The sequence below is a fragment of the Gigantopelta aegis genome, chromosome 6 (assembly GCF_016097555.1).
Source record: "Gigantopelta aegis isolate Gae_Host chromosome 6, Gae_host_genome, whole genome shotgun sequence".
Classification (NCBI taxonomy): domain Eukaryota; kingdom Metazoa; phylum Mollusca; class Gastropoda; order Neomphalida; family Peltospiridae; genus Gigantopelta; species Gigantopelta aegis.
The window spans coordinates 58,006,802-58,024,140 of NC_054704.1; the positions used below are offsets into that span (position 1 = coordinate 58,006,802).

The 17,339-nt window shown below is 39.7% G+C and overlaps 1 protein-coding gene across 1 annotated transcript in view; it reads right to left on the reverse strand.

Moving 5' to 3' along the window:
* Nucleotides 1–338: 338 nt before the first annotated feature.
* LOC121376192 (phospholipase A-2-activating protein-like) overlaps nt 339–17,339 on the reverse strand; it is a 30,418-nt gene continuing 13,417 nt past the window's right edge. Inside the window, exons 6-12 of the mRNA XM_041504010.1 lie at nt 16,132–16,292; nt 15,050–15,207; nt 14,047–14,266; nt 13,300–13,443; nt 7,984–8,091; nt 7,074–7,220; nt 339–1,211 (exon numbers count right to left, since the gene is read on the reverse strand). Of these exons, the coding sequence (XP_041359944.1) occupies nt 655–1,211; nt 7,074–7,220; nt 7,984–8,091; nt 13,300–13,443; nt 14,047–14,266; nt 15,050–15,207; nt 16,132–16,292 (1,495 nt within the window). The 3' untranslated portion in view covers nt 339–654. The remainder of the gene's footprint in view (nt 1,212–7,073; nt 7,221–7,983; nt 8,092–13,299; nt 13,444–14,046; nt 14,267–15,049; nt 15,208–16,131; nt 16,293–17,339) is intronic.

Sequence of the window (17,339 nt, forward strand, 5' to 3'; positions counted from 1 at the left end):
TGTTTTAACGACACCACTAGAGCACATTGATTTATTGATCATCGGCTATTGCATGTCAAATATTTAGGAATTTTTCCATTAGTACCAAGGGATATTTTATATGCACCATCCCATAGACAGGATAGCACATACCACAGCTGTTGATGTACCAGTGGTGGTGCACTGGCAGGAATGAGAAATAGCCGAATGGGCCCACCGACTGGGCTGTCCTGCCCCTCCCAAGACTATGAACACGGACTACAGCAAATAACCACAGATGACAGCCTACATTTGGTCTGTAAATTGTGCAATTATAAAACAACTCCTTTAAATGTAAGTTTAACAAAATAAGTCATTGGTAAGCAGAAGTTACATAATATATTTACATATATACCACAACAAAACAATTTGGTACTACTACATTCTATTTTTCAGGTTTTATTTTATTTTTAAGCACATTTACCTTGGTATATGATTAAATTTTACCTCTAATTGCTTCAGTGTATTCACATGGATAAAAGCAACATCACTTTAATATAAAAGAAGAAAAAAAGATTGTTGCACATTAATTGTTAATCACAAAAACATTTTAATAAATAACTTAATGAAATTTCATTAACATGTACATATATCAGAAAACTAATTTTAAGAGTCTTGTTTTGGGATTCGTCCATATCAGTTTAATATATCACAAATCTGCTTTGCACATTCAGATAATTTCTTGGGTTCTGGAACAGATTTGCACTTTGCGATTTGATTGGGAATGTCGAGTGACAGAGCCAAGGCCATGGATTCTTCATCGTTGTACACTATTGTTCCCACACACACCAGGGTCCTGAAGATGGCTTCCGAGTCTTGATGGACTTGTAACAGAGTCTGTGCACCTGACAGACATTCAGACTTCCCGTCAAGATCATCCTTGGCTCGCACAGCTATAGCCATATTTAACAAGACTGTTGCTATGGCAATATGAATCTTGTTATTTGACGACATCTTGCAGTTGAGGATTGCTTTCAGAACATTTGATCTATTGCTGTAGACTAGGTTCAGACCTTCTGACTGACTGAACAAGTTGGCCAAAACTCTCAGAGAAAGCATTTGATTGGCTACCGGTCCATCTGGAGATGTGAATCTCAGAAGTTCAGGCAGGAAATCGGATTGGCTGTTGAAGTATTGAAGGACGCAAGGTTGTTTGATGATAATCCTCAAAATGTCTAAAGCTGGGAAAACATCTGAAAGAGAGCAGAATACTAACCATTCAATACTTATACAAGCAATATACAGGGAGGGGCAAAACACCACACCCAGTTTCAAAATTAGTTTTTGCTTAAATAATCATTTTGTGTGGGGGTTTTTGTCCACCTAATGCATATTACATGCAAAGAAACTGAAAAGGTATGTATTTCGGAAGCTGAGGTCGGGGTATGCACTTGGGTTTTTTTTTTGACTGGCCAATCATGGCAACACTTTAACTCGCCCATACAACTTTTGAATGGCCCTCGACCGAAATTCATTTTAAAAAAGAACTTGCTTAAATTTCACTTTAAAAACATGTTATCATATCATACAAACAATAATAACAACACAAAAGAAGGAAACAGAACTTGTTTTAGTTTTATTACAAACTGTTGTAATTAAATTCTAATTATTATGTTGTCACGGGACCCACACAATCAAGCATCTGAAATGTTTTACCAAGGTTCGGACTTGCAATGAATAACCCCTGCGCATGATGTAACCTCACCGTGGTGCAGGGGTATAACATTCTCTTTGAGAATGGCCAATACAGCACAAATTTAAATTTTGAGTAAAAGTCCGTTTCTATCTGATATTTGTATTTTGGCACAGTTCTTTACACTGTTAATTTAAATCTTGAATTTTTATATTGATGTTGATCATTACCATAGTTTGACACCCAATAGCCGATGTATTTTTCGTGCTGGGGTGTCATTAAACATTCATTCATTTTGGAATGAATAAGGTGCTTTTATGACAGTATGACGAGGAATTAAAAAAAATTACTAAGCTAATAGCAATCTATACAAACAATAAGCACATCCACTAGAGAAATAAACATACAGTTGAAGGCATAATTATCACAATTTAACAGGAGCAGGTCAACTCGCCCCAAAACCAACTACACCCCCACCCACCAAGTTGGTCAAGTTGCCCCACACTGTTTAGTCAAGTCATATCTTTACCATTTTAAAAATTAATATCCCAACATTTTAAGCTAATGTGCATTAAATATTGTTGAATATGCACAAAAGTCTTGTCTGATCATTCCTTTAAGGAAGGAAATAAGGGACAAACTCACAAACATCGTTAAATTAGGCTTGACAGTTCATTGTAATAAATTATTATTTATCCGATATAGAACCATTTAATAAGCGGTGGTAATAGCGGAGTTTGGTGTCATTTTATTTATTAATATTACAATGAAAGTTGTAGACCTCGATTTTTTATTTTCTCCCAATTATTTACAGACAGTAAAGTTTGGGGCGAGTTGTCCACGGGCGAGTTGACCAGCATTCCTATTTAACACTCGCATGTGCACAGGCAATGGGTGTTTGGTATCGTAGACTCAGTATATTCCATAAGAAACGAAAACGTTCCAACACAATGTAACTTTGGAAAACCTCTGGCTCGGAAACAAAATCTTTCTGCGAAACATAGCGTAGTGGAATGTGATGAGTTGTTCCGATTGTAAATAAAGAGGGATATGGCCGGGGTGTTCCGATTGAACCTACGAATACATTTACGTGGCCGAGTTTTTCCAAATACATAATCAAAACCGGCCGAGGCATTCTAAATAGTTTTAAACTGTTCGATATATTGGGGAAGTGGTCGCTATTATGCCCTATATGGGTTTGGTTGCACATATATTAATAGGAAACCAGTTGAAAACAATAAATAAAAAATAACTTTCTGATTTCTTACAAACATTATTATTTTCATTTTCGGTCGCCAGGCGGACGACACACGATACGGTTTTGACTTGCCTGACGCTATTTTGACTCGCCATGGGTGATCGGGTGATCATAAAGTGCACGCCATTTTTAATTTACTCATGTAACATGTTCAAGTCTATTCAATGTAAAATAAATTTTGCAACTGGGCAGAGATTTTGACACACAATGTTAAAGGTCAACATTTATCAAAAATGTAATTCACTATTGTTTGGTGTCTAGTATACCTTTTACAATATATATGAAGTATCAATAAAATAAATTTTAAAAAATTTACCCATTTTTAATATATTCGCAATAAAAAGTAGCGTTTTTCCCATCACTTGTAATAACATCTGTCGACTCGAAGAGCCAAGTCACGTGATCCTGTGACACGCTAACCAGCATAACATGAAAGCGTGATTCGCAGCCTTTCAAACATTTTACTGGGAAGGTGAAACACGTGTAGTTTTTAAATGCAACAATTTTATTACATCGAATTGAATTGTATGGATGGAATATTCTTTTGGAGTTAGTTTTCAAATGTAAAATATGGTGAATCATTGTTTAGTGTTTGGATGTATCAAAGCAGCAGTTTTTCCAAACAGACAATCACAGGGTTTGCATGGAAGTGATTCTTAAACAGAACCCGTGTGTAATGGAAAGGATCATCACGATGGGATAGCATCTGCAGTGACCACTTCACCTGGGGATTACGACAATTATTTAAGGTGGTCGATAAATATGACACCTATTTTTTTTTTTTTTTAAACATATCTGTTCCAAGCTTGTATCCCCACCGGCACATATTCTACGATTGCGCATGATACAACAAACCAGAAACCATGACGAGCACGAGCTAAACTAGAGCTCAAAAGGGGGAGGGGGGAGGAGGCAGGGAGGGTACCAGAGAAGGGGCGGCAGTGTAAAATATAGTGTTACAACTCTTCTTTCAATTTATGTATATACATAGTGTGGGTTTCTCCCCCTCCCAATCCCAATATAAAATCCTGCCAACGCCAGTGAAGGGTACCAAGCCTAGAACGATAAAAAAAAATATGGGCTTGTATTTCATAATTAAATACAAATATTTTGTGTGTGTGTGTATATATATATACACATATATACACACACACACACACACACACACACACACAGAGTGGACTCTGTCCAAATCGGCATCTATCTAAACCAGCACAGTTTTAAAGTCCCATTCAGCTACTGTTAATTATAAGGAAACAAAAAAATCTGTCGACACCGGATGCCTTCTATTCCGGAGTTCGGATGCAAATTCAAGAACAAAAGAACTTTTCATGTTGTAATTAGCTCTGTACACCAGTAAGCGATCTTGCCCCAGTAATTAGGACACCACAGAAAGTGTTATGAAATAATCGCGCCTCTTTGAATGCTTAACAAACAATGAACAACACCTGTAGTAACGGGTGTAGGTAGCAAGATAAATCGTATTATTATTTGCATGTGTTCATACCTGCATTGCATCATACTGATCTGTCTAAGACAATAAATTCAGATCCCTATTTTATGTGATATGAATCAATAAAATAATGTTATTTATTCTGCTTGTTGTTTTAAATGTGTTCTGATCTGAACACATTTTTATTACAGTCAAATGTTAATATCCCACTTTCAAAAGTCAGGACTGAAATTGTGTCTTGGTAACTAGGTTAACGTGATTATATACCATTTCCTCACCAATCGAAGTATCATTAGAGTAGATGTACAAATATGTTAAGACCAAAATGTTGAAACTAGTGTCTGTTCAGAATCAGCTGTTTTTCGAACAATCATTCTCTGCTGTTGACATGCTGACCTACTAACAGAATGTCTGATGCTACTCACAGGTCTGATGCGGGTCAAATCGACTGAGCAGTGGGTTTTTCCCCAAGCATTTCACAAAAAGTCACTTTATTAATAACTGGGATGGTATTTTTGTTTTTTATTTTTAATACTGTAATGTTTATGTATTTGTTTTATATACTGTGTATTAATAATATGCCATGATTGTGTACCTTTAATATAATCTAGTACATTTGTGTAACAAATGATGAAAAAAAATATATAATAAGTTAAACATATTGGGTCGATTTCATGTCTGGGTTATTGGTGGGTTTTGGAAACATGGGTTAAACCTAGGTTAAACCCTGGGTCAAGTTTACTGTGCATTTCACATGTCAGGGTTTCAATAATCCTAGTTTAACACTGGGTTGCTATTGTATTGCTTGTTTAAACCTGTCCTTGAGGTGGTTTTTCACTGGGTTTGCTCAAAGTAACTTTTCTTCATAGATAATTTCGCCAGCAAAATGGTGTTTTACAGAGCCATTAAATGTGAACGTATTTTTAGAGACCATTTTAACCCGCTACAGTAGCAGATAAATGGTGGGGGATCAGGGGGTTCGACCCCCCCCCCCTTTTTAGACCAGATGCCCTTTTGTTTTTTCAATTTTCTTTTAGCACGACTGTATATAGAGAATAATACATGAGTGGCTGTTAGATACCATTTATCTTACAACAAGTCAAGCGAAAGCGAGTTGGATACATTTTTAATCAGCAAGTTGTAAGATAAATGGTATGGTATCTAACGGACACGAATGCATATTTTATTTCTTGCATATCCTCAAAAATCAGGTTTTAAGCAAATTTTAACATCTTTTTCGACTAAAGGTTATTTATAGCCCTTCCGCTTGTCGCCAAGTTACGCATCACAGACAAATGATTGTCAGGTTAACTATACATCACAGTGTAATCGATTTCGACTGTGCTGTTTTTCCATTGGATGAATGGCATTGGTGACCTAGACATCACCTAGGAGCAGCCAGTCATATGTCTTGAAATTGTTAAACCATGTACATGTTAACAAGTATGTGTTATCAAAAATAACAAATCATGTTCTCACCAATGTGTAAGACAATTAGATCCACCCCTTCACACAACAATTATTCACCATGTTCGTGGCGAACGAACAACAAAGCGCCTGAGATATATAGATGATAATAAACAAGATACCAGTTTTTTTAAAAACAAAATTCATGAGTGAAATAATTTTTAGTTGTCATGAACTTTAGCGAGGGACAAATTTGATAACTGGTATCTCATTTATTATTCTATTTATTACCCCAGCTATTTTTTCTTTAAACACTTTTATTTTAGACGCACATGCACGTACATGTGTAAAAACAATATAAACCACTTTACACATTATTCTGAGTATTCCTATTGCTTTGTATTTTAATCACACAGATAATTTTCAAAAAATGAAAGTTATCTTTATTCTGCTAAAAATATATATAATGAATTGCATTAAAATGACATTTTGAACTCGAAATCTTTAAACATCTATCCCAAACTGCAGTCTTATGAAATGCTTTCGTATTCGTCTCATCTTAATAAAGGGGAAAAAAGGTGAGATAGGCCTACAGGTTTGAAAATTTAACAAAACGTTTTCTCGTTGCCCTCAGGCGTACCGGTCTCTTTTTTTTGTTTTTGATTGGGGGAGTGGGGGAGAGGCTGGTTTTTGCCCCAATTAAAGGGAAATCCCCAATTCTGGGTAACAACGTTTATTCATCTGTGCATTATTACCAACAGCTATGTAGGGTTCTGTACGCACTTTATGTAGATTATAACTAATATTGTGAGTAGAATGATGGAAATACACAGTGAAACGTTTTCAGGCCAGCTTATTTTGGCCAAACATCTCCATCATTTTTGCCCGAATACGGTTTGCCCCAGACTGTGGTGGGAGGGGGGGGGGGGGGGGGGTGGGGAGGAGATAGCTGACACCCATCTGGTATGCAAATGCTAATAATATACTAGCAACGAGTTTGAACTACAAAGTAATGAAGTGTAAGCTATCCCTCGCTTATGTCCCTTTCTAGATCTGCGGGTAACCCATGTAAAAAGCGTGGTTTTGAAAACACGGGTAAAACACACACATGTGAAATGCATACCTTTTGTTTAACCAATCAAAACACTGTATTTATTATGACCGTTCACAATAAAAAATTATGTGCATACGACTGATTGGGTTTTATCATGCTACAAAAGGAATGTCAGTATGGAACGGTATCCCGAAACTAACTTCTGAAAGCTGTAGTAATCACATGATTTTAAAATTGTCAAGTAGCTTACCCTGAGGCCAAGACAGAATCCTTTTGAGAGTACCAAGCTGTTCTGGTGTAGTGGAATCTTCTGATAACAGCAGTGACAAGCTGTCGATACTGGAATCTTCAACTTTGTAACAACCGTCCATTCGCTTGTTGAATTCCTTTAGTTTTTCTAAAATATCAATAGCATATGGTATAAGAGTAAAATTAATTAAACAAGCATCATGATAGTATAGCTAAAATAATAAATGTCCCCTATGGGGCCCAATAATTGTTCTTATCTCCTAATTTAAAGGGTCACACCTCTGTGAAAAGTGGGTAAATCACCATGAAAGTTAAACTTGATTTATGACTGTATGTGATATAGCTTTATACAAAATTTCACCTCAATATCTTCAGGCATTGCAAAATTGGGAAAACAAATTTGAAAGGCCGTAACTCTGTCAAAAATGGGTAAATTGCCATGAAAGTCCAACTTGATCGGTCAGCTCAATATCTTAAGGCATTCTTAAGATATACTAAATATTTCAGCTCAACATCTCAAGGCATTCTTATAAAAAAACCTTTCAGAAAACTATGTGGGACAGATGGACAAACAGACAGATGGATGGAGATATCCCCTCCGGTTGGACCGGTAGGGGACTAAAAAAAAAGTTCCCACAAACCTTGTCCTCCCCTAAAATATATAAACAACTAAAAATCCATAACAGAAATTGATGGTTAAAAAGTACTAAGCACATCATTAGATGTCGGTTACAAAAGAACTATTCACTCTTTAACAAGTAAAATGAAACCCAAACTTTAGCAACGAAAGATGTTCTAGTTACACAATGTAATAAGCATTTAATATAAACAATTATTTCAAAATTCAAATTATGGACTCTGAGAACACTTATAATTATCTGGGTGAAATAAGCTCTTAGTCTGGTACATACCCACAATTTTAGCAGGGTCTGCATTGTCGAATGTAATAAATGTTGAAACGGGGAAGTAAGAGCTGGCTTGTGCAGACACTGATCCTGGAGGCCTGTAACTTCCTGAACCTTAAAAACCAGTCAAAGGTCATATACTTTATTGGAACTTTACTTTATTATGGTCAAAAACACACTGTGGAGAAAGCTTGGAGTGTTTTCTCTTTTATAGATACAATACCTGTCCTCACAAGTGCACCTCACCCCCCCCCCCCCCCCCCCCCCCCCCCCCACGCGAGTGGTCTGGTCCGAACATCCCAACAGCAATGGGATGGCCTAAAATTCTTCACTGTATGCTCCCTGTAGTTCCGATCATGTGACTTCAACTTCCTTCTTTTCCATGAGTGCATGAACGGAGAACAGGAAGCGGGGAGGCTCGGGCGGGAATAAATCGTTGAGGACAGGTAATATATCTATAAAAGAGAAAACACTTGAAGTTTTCTCCATTTCTTTTCACATTACCTATCCTCACAAGTGCAGCATTCAACAGATGGCAGTGGGTAATGAGATCCGCAGATGCACAAATGCTCTCCCCAAGTGGAAGAATTAGGCCAACCATGGTAAGCCCTCCTCCTAGGGATGCCCGTCACAAACCTATGCAAGTGATGTTAGTAACAACAACCTGAAAAGGCAGCATCTGTCAGCAGTGGCAGGTATGGCTCCCCGAAACACATGGAACAGGAACGGTGAAGCCACATCTCAAGTAGGTTCTGACAGAGTGGGAAGACGTACCACCAGGGATGCAGGTGTTGGGTAACCTCCCAATGTATTGGAGTGTTTTTAGTAAAAAAACAAGAAACAACATAGTATGGGTGCATCCGTCGGAACACTGAACTAAACAAATCCCCAAATGTTTTCTGGCTAGTACACCAAAGAAATGTTAGTTCAGTTAGGAAACATATGGCCAAGTGCAGTGCAAGGCAAATGTTATCCAGATAAAAGTTCCAGCACCAGTGCATGTTAAAAGTGCAAAGAACAGAAGTCTCAGCAAGTCCTCACCAGCTGAAACGATACACATCTCGGTGTGCAGTCTATAAGTCAACAGCAGCTCAGCGATGACGAGGACGGCTAGTATTCACCAAAGTCTGCTCAGCCACCACACCTCAGTGGAGACATCTCGCAAGTAGTAGTTGGCGAAGATGGAGTCTTCTACATCGTCCGAACCCACGATGAATGACAAGGCTTGTACCACGTAGGAACGAGGGGCTTGATCAGGCAGCTGATTCTTGGCCACGAAGTTCATAAGGAGTCCCAAGATAACAGAACTGCATTCACATTATATGCACTTGCGGGTGGTGTAACCATGATGTGGGATGCCACAGCAGATGATCCCAATCTGGCAGAGATAAAGGATGTGTGTTGGCGAGCCTGACGAGGTCTGGAAAGCACATTCTCATTGGCCACATTGGCGTGATCAAGAGAAGACGGCAATGGAACTGCTGGAATCTCTGCAACACTTTGGGCAGCAGGATGGGAGGCGGAAAGGCGTATGCGTCCATTTGATTCCAGCTGATGGCCAAGGCATCTAGATCTATGGCGTCTGGATCTGGGACTGGCGACACACAGACTCGAAGCTGATGGTTGAACCGTGTGGCAAACATATCGATGTTTGGAGTCCAAAGTCGGTTGCAAACCCAATGAAAAGCCTCCGGATGCAGCATCCATTTGGTTGACTTCGGAGCTGACAGACGGGATAGGCTGTCTGCCAGGATATTGGATACCCCCGGAATGTGTCGAGCATGGATCTGCAGTGGAATGCTGTCCACCAGGTCGTACAGGCGAAACGTCATCTGCAGAAGACTGCTGGAGTGTGTACCGCCTTGTCGATTGATGTAAGCCACCACGGTAACACTGTCTGTAGCTACCATCAGAGACGTTCCAATCAATCTCAGACGCCAGTGGAGGAGTGCGTTGTACACAGCTAACATCTCCAGAAGATTGATGTGGAGATCGGCTTCTTCTGGAGACCACAGCCTGGACAGAGTCTGGTCACTGAGATGAGCTCCCCAACCTTCTAAAGACGCATCTGCGAAGAGATGGTATGTCGCTTGGAAGGGCCGCAAAGAGCCTACGTCTAAGATATTTGATCGGCATTGCAAGCAACAGAGACTGGGCTGCAGGTCGACTGGCAGACAAATCTGCAAGTGTGGATCGTTGAACCGGATGTAGGGATTCAGGAACATTTGAATGCGGCACAACTGAGTCGACCTTGAAGCGTCAAGTCTTGAGCTGACGTTAAGAGACCCAGAAGACTCTGCCATTCTTGGAAAAACATCTGAGACATCAAGACTGCTGATCATTAACTGTATCTTCGTCCAATGATCACAAGAACCTGAACAAGGCCGAGATCTGGTCCCAGACGGGCTCCAATGAACTGTAAGTTCTGAGTTGGATGCAACCGAGACTTCTCTAAGTTGATGATCCATCTGAGAGACCGCAGGAACTGTTGGACGAAGTCGACATGGATCGATAGCTAGCTCTTGGAGCGAGACATCATTAGGCAATCGTCCAGGTACGGGTAAAAACAGATACCTTTGTGGTGAAGGAATTGCAACACCGGAGCTGTAATTTTTGTAAAGAGCCAAGGAGCTACGGAGATCCTGAAAGGCAGGACTGTCAATTCGTAGTGACTGCCTTGAAGGATGAACCTCAGATAACAGTGGCATGCGGGAAAAATTGGTACATGAAGATAAGCATCCTTCAGATCTAGATAAGTCAGCCAATCTCCTGGATGAACCACAGTGAGCACATCGCGAACCGTGAGCATCTTGAAGGCGGGTGGAGGATCCAAGTAATGGTCGTTGAAGTAAGCCATGTTGTGGATCATCCACAGGTCCGGCGAATCTTTCTTCGGGATGAGAAAGATATCCAGAAGTTTGTTGTCCGATTCTTGAAGAACCTGAACGTGTGCAGCCGAGTGGAACGTCTCTTGAGGTGTAAGTGTCAAGGGAGGGTCTGCAGACAATTGCAGGTGATATCCGTTCCTCAAAATCGACGTGATGAACTGGTCGCCGCAAAGAGTCTCCCAGGTTCGCCAATAAAGATGAAGTCGACCTCCGAACGTGATCTGTTTGGCTGGTGTATGACACACCGGAAGCATCAAGTCGAAATCGTTGATCTGAATCGAAGTGAGGGGCGGGCGTAGGTCACAACAAACCGGAACTGAAGGCTGGCATCAACGCTGAAACGAAGAACCTCGTCCCCGCAAACATATTCTTCCTCTTGTTGGACTCTGAGTTGTCATCAGCTGCAGGGCCTTCACCGTGGCTGTGGACTGCTGATCCTTGTCGTTTGCTGCAACCACCTCAGATGTTTTACCAGCAAACAAAGTGGACGCCGACCAAGGTTGCGCTAAAAGCTCTTTCTTCCACTGAGAATCCAGGGAAGATTTTCGTAGATAAGCCTGTCGCCGATGATGTGTGATCATGGTTGACATGGACGTGATGGAAGACGTCAAGAAGGCCAGCATCTGCACCGACTGTTGGAAAAGAAGGTACCGGGCCCTTCTTAGCAGGAGTAGGTGGCTGCGGCAGCGACGGCAATAACTCGTAAACAGCAGCAAGGCAATCCCTCATGGTCATATGATCTGCCGCATCAGTATCATCGACCGCCGTGGGAACCGAGACTTCATCTGGGAAGTCCCTAATGACTCGAGCGCAGGCAAGACGATCCGTAGTACTAGCCGGAACCGGAGAGATGGATCATGGATGATCCTGTCGGGAACCCATGGAAGCCGTATCAAAACCGGAATGGAACGAGACGCAGGAACCGCCGAACAACTGCGACTACGGACTACGGCTACGGTGTGACCCGGAATCCCTGGAATGCTCACAGGATGAACGGTGTGAAACTGTCTGCTCCGTCCACTGGGAAACTTCGGTCCGTTTAGAAGACTCGGTTTTCTTCAATGACAATGGTCCATTGAGATAATTCAGTCCGTCGAGAAGACTCTGTTCGCTTAGAAGACTCAGTCCATTCGGAACGCTTCTTGCTGGAAACAGTCTTCAACGGTCGCTCACTGGACTCCATAACGGTTGATTGCCGCTGGACAATCCATCGGTACCGCAGAAGCAGATGGAGCCGGACCAGAAACCGCTGACACTGGATCCGCCCCTGAGCAGGAACCTGCCACTGACGAGGCAGCTGCCATGGAAGCCATCGTCTCCTTCAGCATAGCTGGCAGCAAGGTTTTCAGGACATCCGCAACCGATTTGGTGTTCGAAGGCACACTAGAACCTGTAGCGGCACCCGAATCAGTCTTCCGAGCATGAGTGACTAACACCTTCAGGTAAGCAGCCAACTCCTGGGCTGACAGTCCAGTACACTGGTCACATCTAGTCTCTGTCTGGCATGGGACACGACATCCAGGACAGATGTCGTGTGGGTCGTCAGCCGACATAAACTTCTTGCATCGAGAGCAAGCTCGAACAACATGAAATACGCTAGCATCGGACATAATAGTAACTTTTCAATCTGTGAAATAGAAAGAAAAAACAACCATAAACTGCAAAAAGCCGGTAAACAAAAGACATCATTTTGCAAATGGTGACCACGCAGTGTAACCCGGCAAAATACAACAAAATTTGAAAAAATAACATTTAAAACAAGTGTTAAAAGCCAAACGAATATAGTGATAAGCATAATAAGACAATGGAGGAAACTGGTACTGTGAAAATATAATACATGTTCTGTGTCGTATGTTGCCAAATCTGTGGTCTGCACCAGCACAGAAGAGGTTTGTTTTGTCACATTAGATTCAGTGCGTTTCTTTTTAGACTGGTACCACACTCACCAGACCCAGCATGTTTTTAGACTGGTACCACACTCACCAGACCCAGCATGTTTTTAGACTGGTACCACACTCACCAGACCCAGCATGTTTTGGGCCTAATATAAGATGTGTGCTAATAATAACCACAAGCAAGACTGCCTAAAATGATAAAATCAATTCTTGTCTCTCAGACACATCTCTTGATGATTTATCAATATGAAATTAGTAAAGCAGTTCTGAAGCAATGGTTTTTATAATAATCATGCTTAAAAACAGTTTTAAAAAATAATTTTAATACCCAATATTTCAGAAATATTTCCTGAAAACAAGTACCACAAAGCAATGATTGTGATTCATGAAATTCTAAATTACTCATAATCTGTCAAAATATTGATTAATTTGTAATATTTCTAGTAGATACTGGATTAACTAACCATTTTGGACTTAAACTTTCACTAACAATATATTTGTCTGCATTGTCTGGGTTAATCAAAGAATAAAACGATTACCTGTAAACGGATCAGAGCTGTGTTGTTGAGTGGCAGGCAGACCGGTCTGACCACCAGCCGGTACGTACCGCCCCTCCCCCGTGAAGGGGTCAGTGCCTCCTACTGAGGAGCTGCTGCCACTTCCTGGCACATAGCGGCTCGACCCTGAAACATATAATCAACTCCTTAGAAATGAGATCAACAACAAATAAAAAATAATGGAAATGTAATGTTTCTTCTCTGATTAAAAGTTAAAGATTGTTTTGTTTAATGACACCAATAGAGCACATTGATTTATTGGAATATTTTTAAATTGCAAAAAAGTTTGTTTTATTTAACGACGCCACTAGAGCACATTGATTTTTAATCTTATCATCGGCTATTGGACGTCAAACATATGGTCATTCTGACACTGTTTTTAGAGGAAACCCGCTGTCGCCACATAGGCTACTCTTCTTTACGACAGGCAGCAAGGGATCTTTTATTTGCGCTTCCCACAGGCAGGATAGCACAAACCATGGCCTTTGTTGAACCAGTTATGGATCACTGGTCGGTGCAAGTGGTTTACACCTACCCATTGAGCCTTGCGGAGCACTCACTCAGGGTTTGGAGTCGGTATCTGGATTAAAAATCCCATGCCTCGACTGGGATCCGAACCCAGTACCTACCAGCCTGTAGACCGATGGCCTGCCACGACGCCACCGAGGCCGGTTTTTAAATTGCAAAGTCAAGTGATAACAATAACTAAGTCTATAGCTTAAGAAGTACCTGTTAGTGGGTCAGCATAGCCTTGTTGACCTGTGCTCAGTGTCACGCCCTTTGTGTTGTCAAGGATGAAGTTGGCAACCTGATCAAGATACATCTGACTGAGCTGGTTGCGATCGAGAAACTGCTGTGCGGCAAACCAAGGATCTTCAGTAATGTTGAATGGCAACTTCAGCGGTGGGGCCCCCTCTTGGATGTCAACAGTAAACACATAGTCATATTCCTACAGAAAGAAACCTTTATCAAGTTTATGTGAACAGTGGAATTGTCATTAATATACAATTCACCTCCATGACAAGTGCTTGACAGAGGACTGCAAGACAATTCTGACTAATTTGTCATTTGGAAAATACTATTACAAGAGGTAAAGGTTTAATAACTTGTTCTAATAAAATAATTATTATTGAATTTTTGCTAAACTTTGGGTCAGTAAAACCACCAGTTGGTCAACACAAATTTCTCTGGAAGTCAAAATCCAACAAAGAACTATATATGTTTTGTAATGACATGATGATGGCTTCACTAGAACATATACTACGAGTTGTCTAAATGAACATCCTCATGAATTACACTTTGTCCATACATGAAAGCTATTGAGACCTTGATAATTCTTGTTACAAGATTTCATAAAGATATCACCAGTTGGTGATGTATGTATGTTTATTCTCACTTCATGATTCCACTATTGCAAATTTCTTGTTTGACTGACTCTGCTGACAGGTTGCCAAGAAAAAAAACATTTGCAAAGGTAAAGCTACTGACTGAAATTAGGGGTTGGGTAGGGGAACCAATAAAAAATATCCCCTAATTATAAAGTTCAATTTAATCCATTTTCATCCATTTGTCACCTCTAGAATAGATAACCAATATCAGAATTCGAATATAAATGGATAAATTATCTTTCTTGATCTTAGGACTATAATTGAATAAAGTTCTGGTAATGATTTGATGGATTGAAAATGTACTGTTGTACATAAACTGTGAGACAACACTCAAGATGTAATACCTTTCCCTCAAACAAAGTTTTGCCTGATGTTTTCTGTGTTCCACCAGACGAGCCGACCACATCACCAATCTTGGCCCACTGTGACTCTGATGCATCCCAGTGATACAGCTGTACCGTGTTATCTTGTCGCACCATCTTGGTCTGTCCATCCTTCGTACCTGTAATGGCAGTCACTCATGTTATTCTATACAAGATGGCTACAGTGATACAGCTGTACCTTGTTATCTTGTCGCACCATTCTAGGCAGTTGCGTTGAAATATATCCCTCATCCAGCAGTAGTATCAATAATGCCAAGGTGTCAGATTTTAAAAATCAACAAAATGTCATGACCTTTTGACCTCTAGAGACATAATTGTTACACCAGTTTGTATATATTATATATTAGTTTGTAGAGAGTTTTATATAAACATTGTGAGTGAAAATGTGTGTGGCTATGTTCATTGGTTGCAAAGTTATGATACATTTTGTTATCCCTACCCCAAAATGTTGTACAAGAATTTGTTTTCGCCTCACTATGTTTATGGGGTGATAACCACCAAAAGCTACTCCTTAGAAAAGACTGTCATACTAATTTATTAACTACAAGCATAGGGCTATTAAAAAAACACCATGAGAATTTGCCGGCCCAGGTGATACCAATTGATTACATTTCAGGGTCTGGCCCATGGACTAACAAGCTCATATAATAATCTCTATGTAGATTATAAGGCACTGTTGTGTTTTTCACTGCATGACACATACACACAACATATACACATACTAAAATATGTTTTATTACTTCATATATTGGCAGTGGTAAAGTGATCACTTAATGCATTGTCATATTCCAGCCAGTGCACCATGACTGGTTTATCAAAGGCAGTAGTATGTGCTATCCTGTTTGTGGGGTGGTGCATATAAAAGTTCCTTTGCTACTAATTGAAAAATGTAGCAGGTTTCTTCTCTTACACTATATGTCAAAATTACTGATTTTTTTTACATCCAATAGCCGATGATCAATTTGCTCTAGTGATATTATTAAACAAGCTAAGTTTAACTTGATATATTTGTTTAGCTTTGTTTTAGCTATATAATGTCTTGCCTGGGTTAATGAGAGCTTCAGGTCCTGGTAAGTCTTCCATCTTGATGTCTCCGATCTGAGCAGGTATCTCTGTGGCTGCAACCTCGGCACTGAAGGCCTGTTGTTCATCAAGCGGAGCCATTCGATCTTGACTGTTTGTAAACACCCGAATAACACCATCACTGTGACAAGCAAAAAATACACAAAAATTAGGTCTCACAGTGACAGTTTTAATGAAGGAATTTGGGTGCTTTTTATTGGTTACTAGTCATTTCGTACCAAAGTCATTCCGTACCATCCATTTCATACCATAGTTTATGGTCATTTCGAACCATAGTCATTTCGTACCATAGTGCTTCTTATTTTTATTGTTGACGAATAAACGTTGACGTGTAAACATACCTTGTAACACACGGTCTTCATGGGTAATTAAGTTTTTTCTGAGATCAGCTTGTCTTAGAAGATCTTGATATGTTATTCTAACACAAGGTGCTCATTGGTAATTAAAGGGACATTCCTGAGTTTGCTGCAATTTTTAAGATGTTATCGACCAACAGACTTTTTAATGATTGTAATTACATATCAAATATATTTTTCACCATAAAATATTAGTGTCTGTATGTTAAACATGTTTCTGATCGTTCTAATATTTGTACTAGGTTAAATTTGATTTGATTTCCTAAAATAAAAAATTTCGTACGTACGAAATTATTTGAAGACAAAATCCAGTTTGGGCTGCTTACAAATATTAAGACGACCAGAAACACATTGAATATACGGACACTGATATTCTAAACAAGAAACTATATTTAATATGTAAGTTTAATCATAGAAATATTTTATTAGTCGGAAACATCTTATTATAATGCAGCAAACTCGGGAATGTCCCTTTAATATAATGATGAACGGAAACGTGAGGAGATGAAAGTAATATATCATATTTTTCTTGTTCTTACTTTCTTTCTTTATTAAGGGGTGGGGCTTCAATATAGTTGCATTAACCTAATGTTTATTTTTTAAACCAGATAATTTACTATCATTCAGCTAAGCTGTCCAATAAATGATTGAGATACGAAATGTCCAAGATACAAAATGACCAAACAGACATGGTGCGAAATAACCATGGTACGAAATGATTTGGGTACAAAATAACCAAATAACTTTGGTATGAAATGACCAAGGTATGAAATGGTAAAATTGGGTATGAAATGACTATGGTACGAAATGAC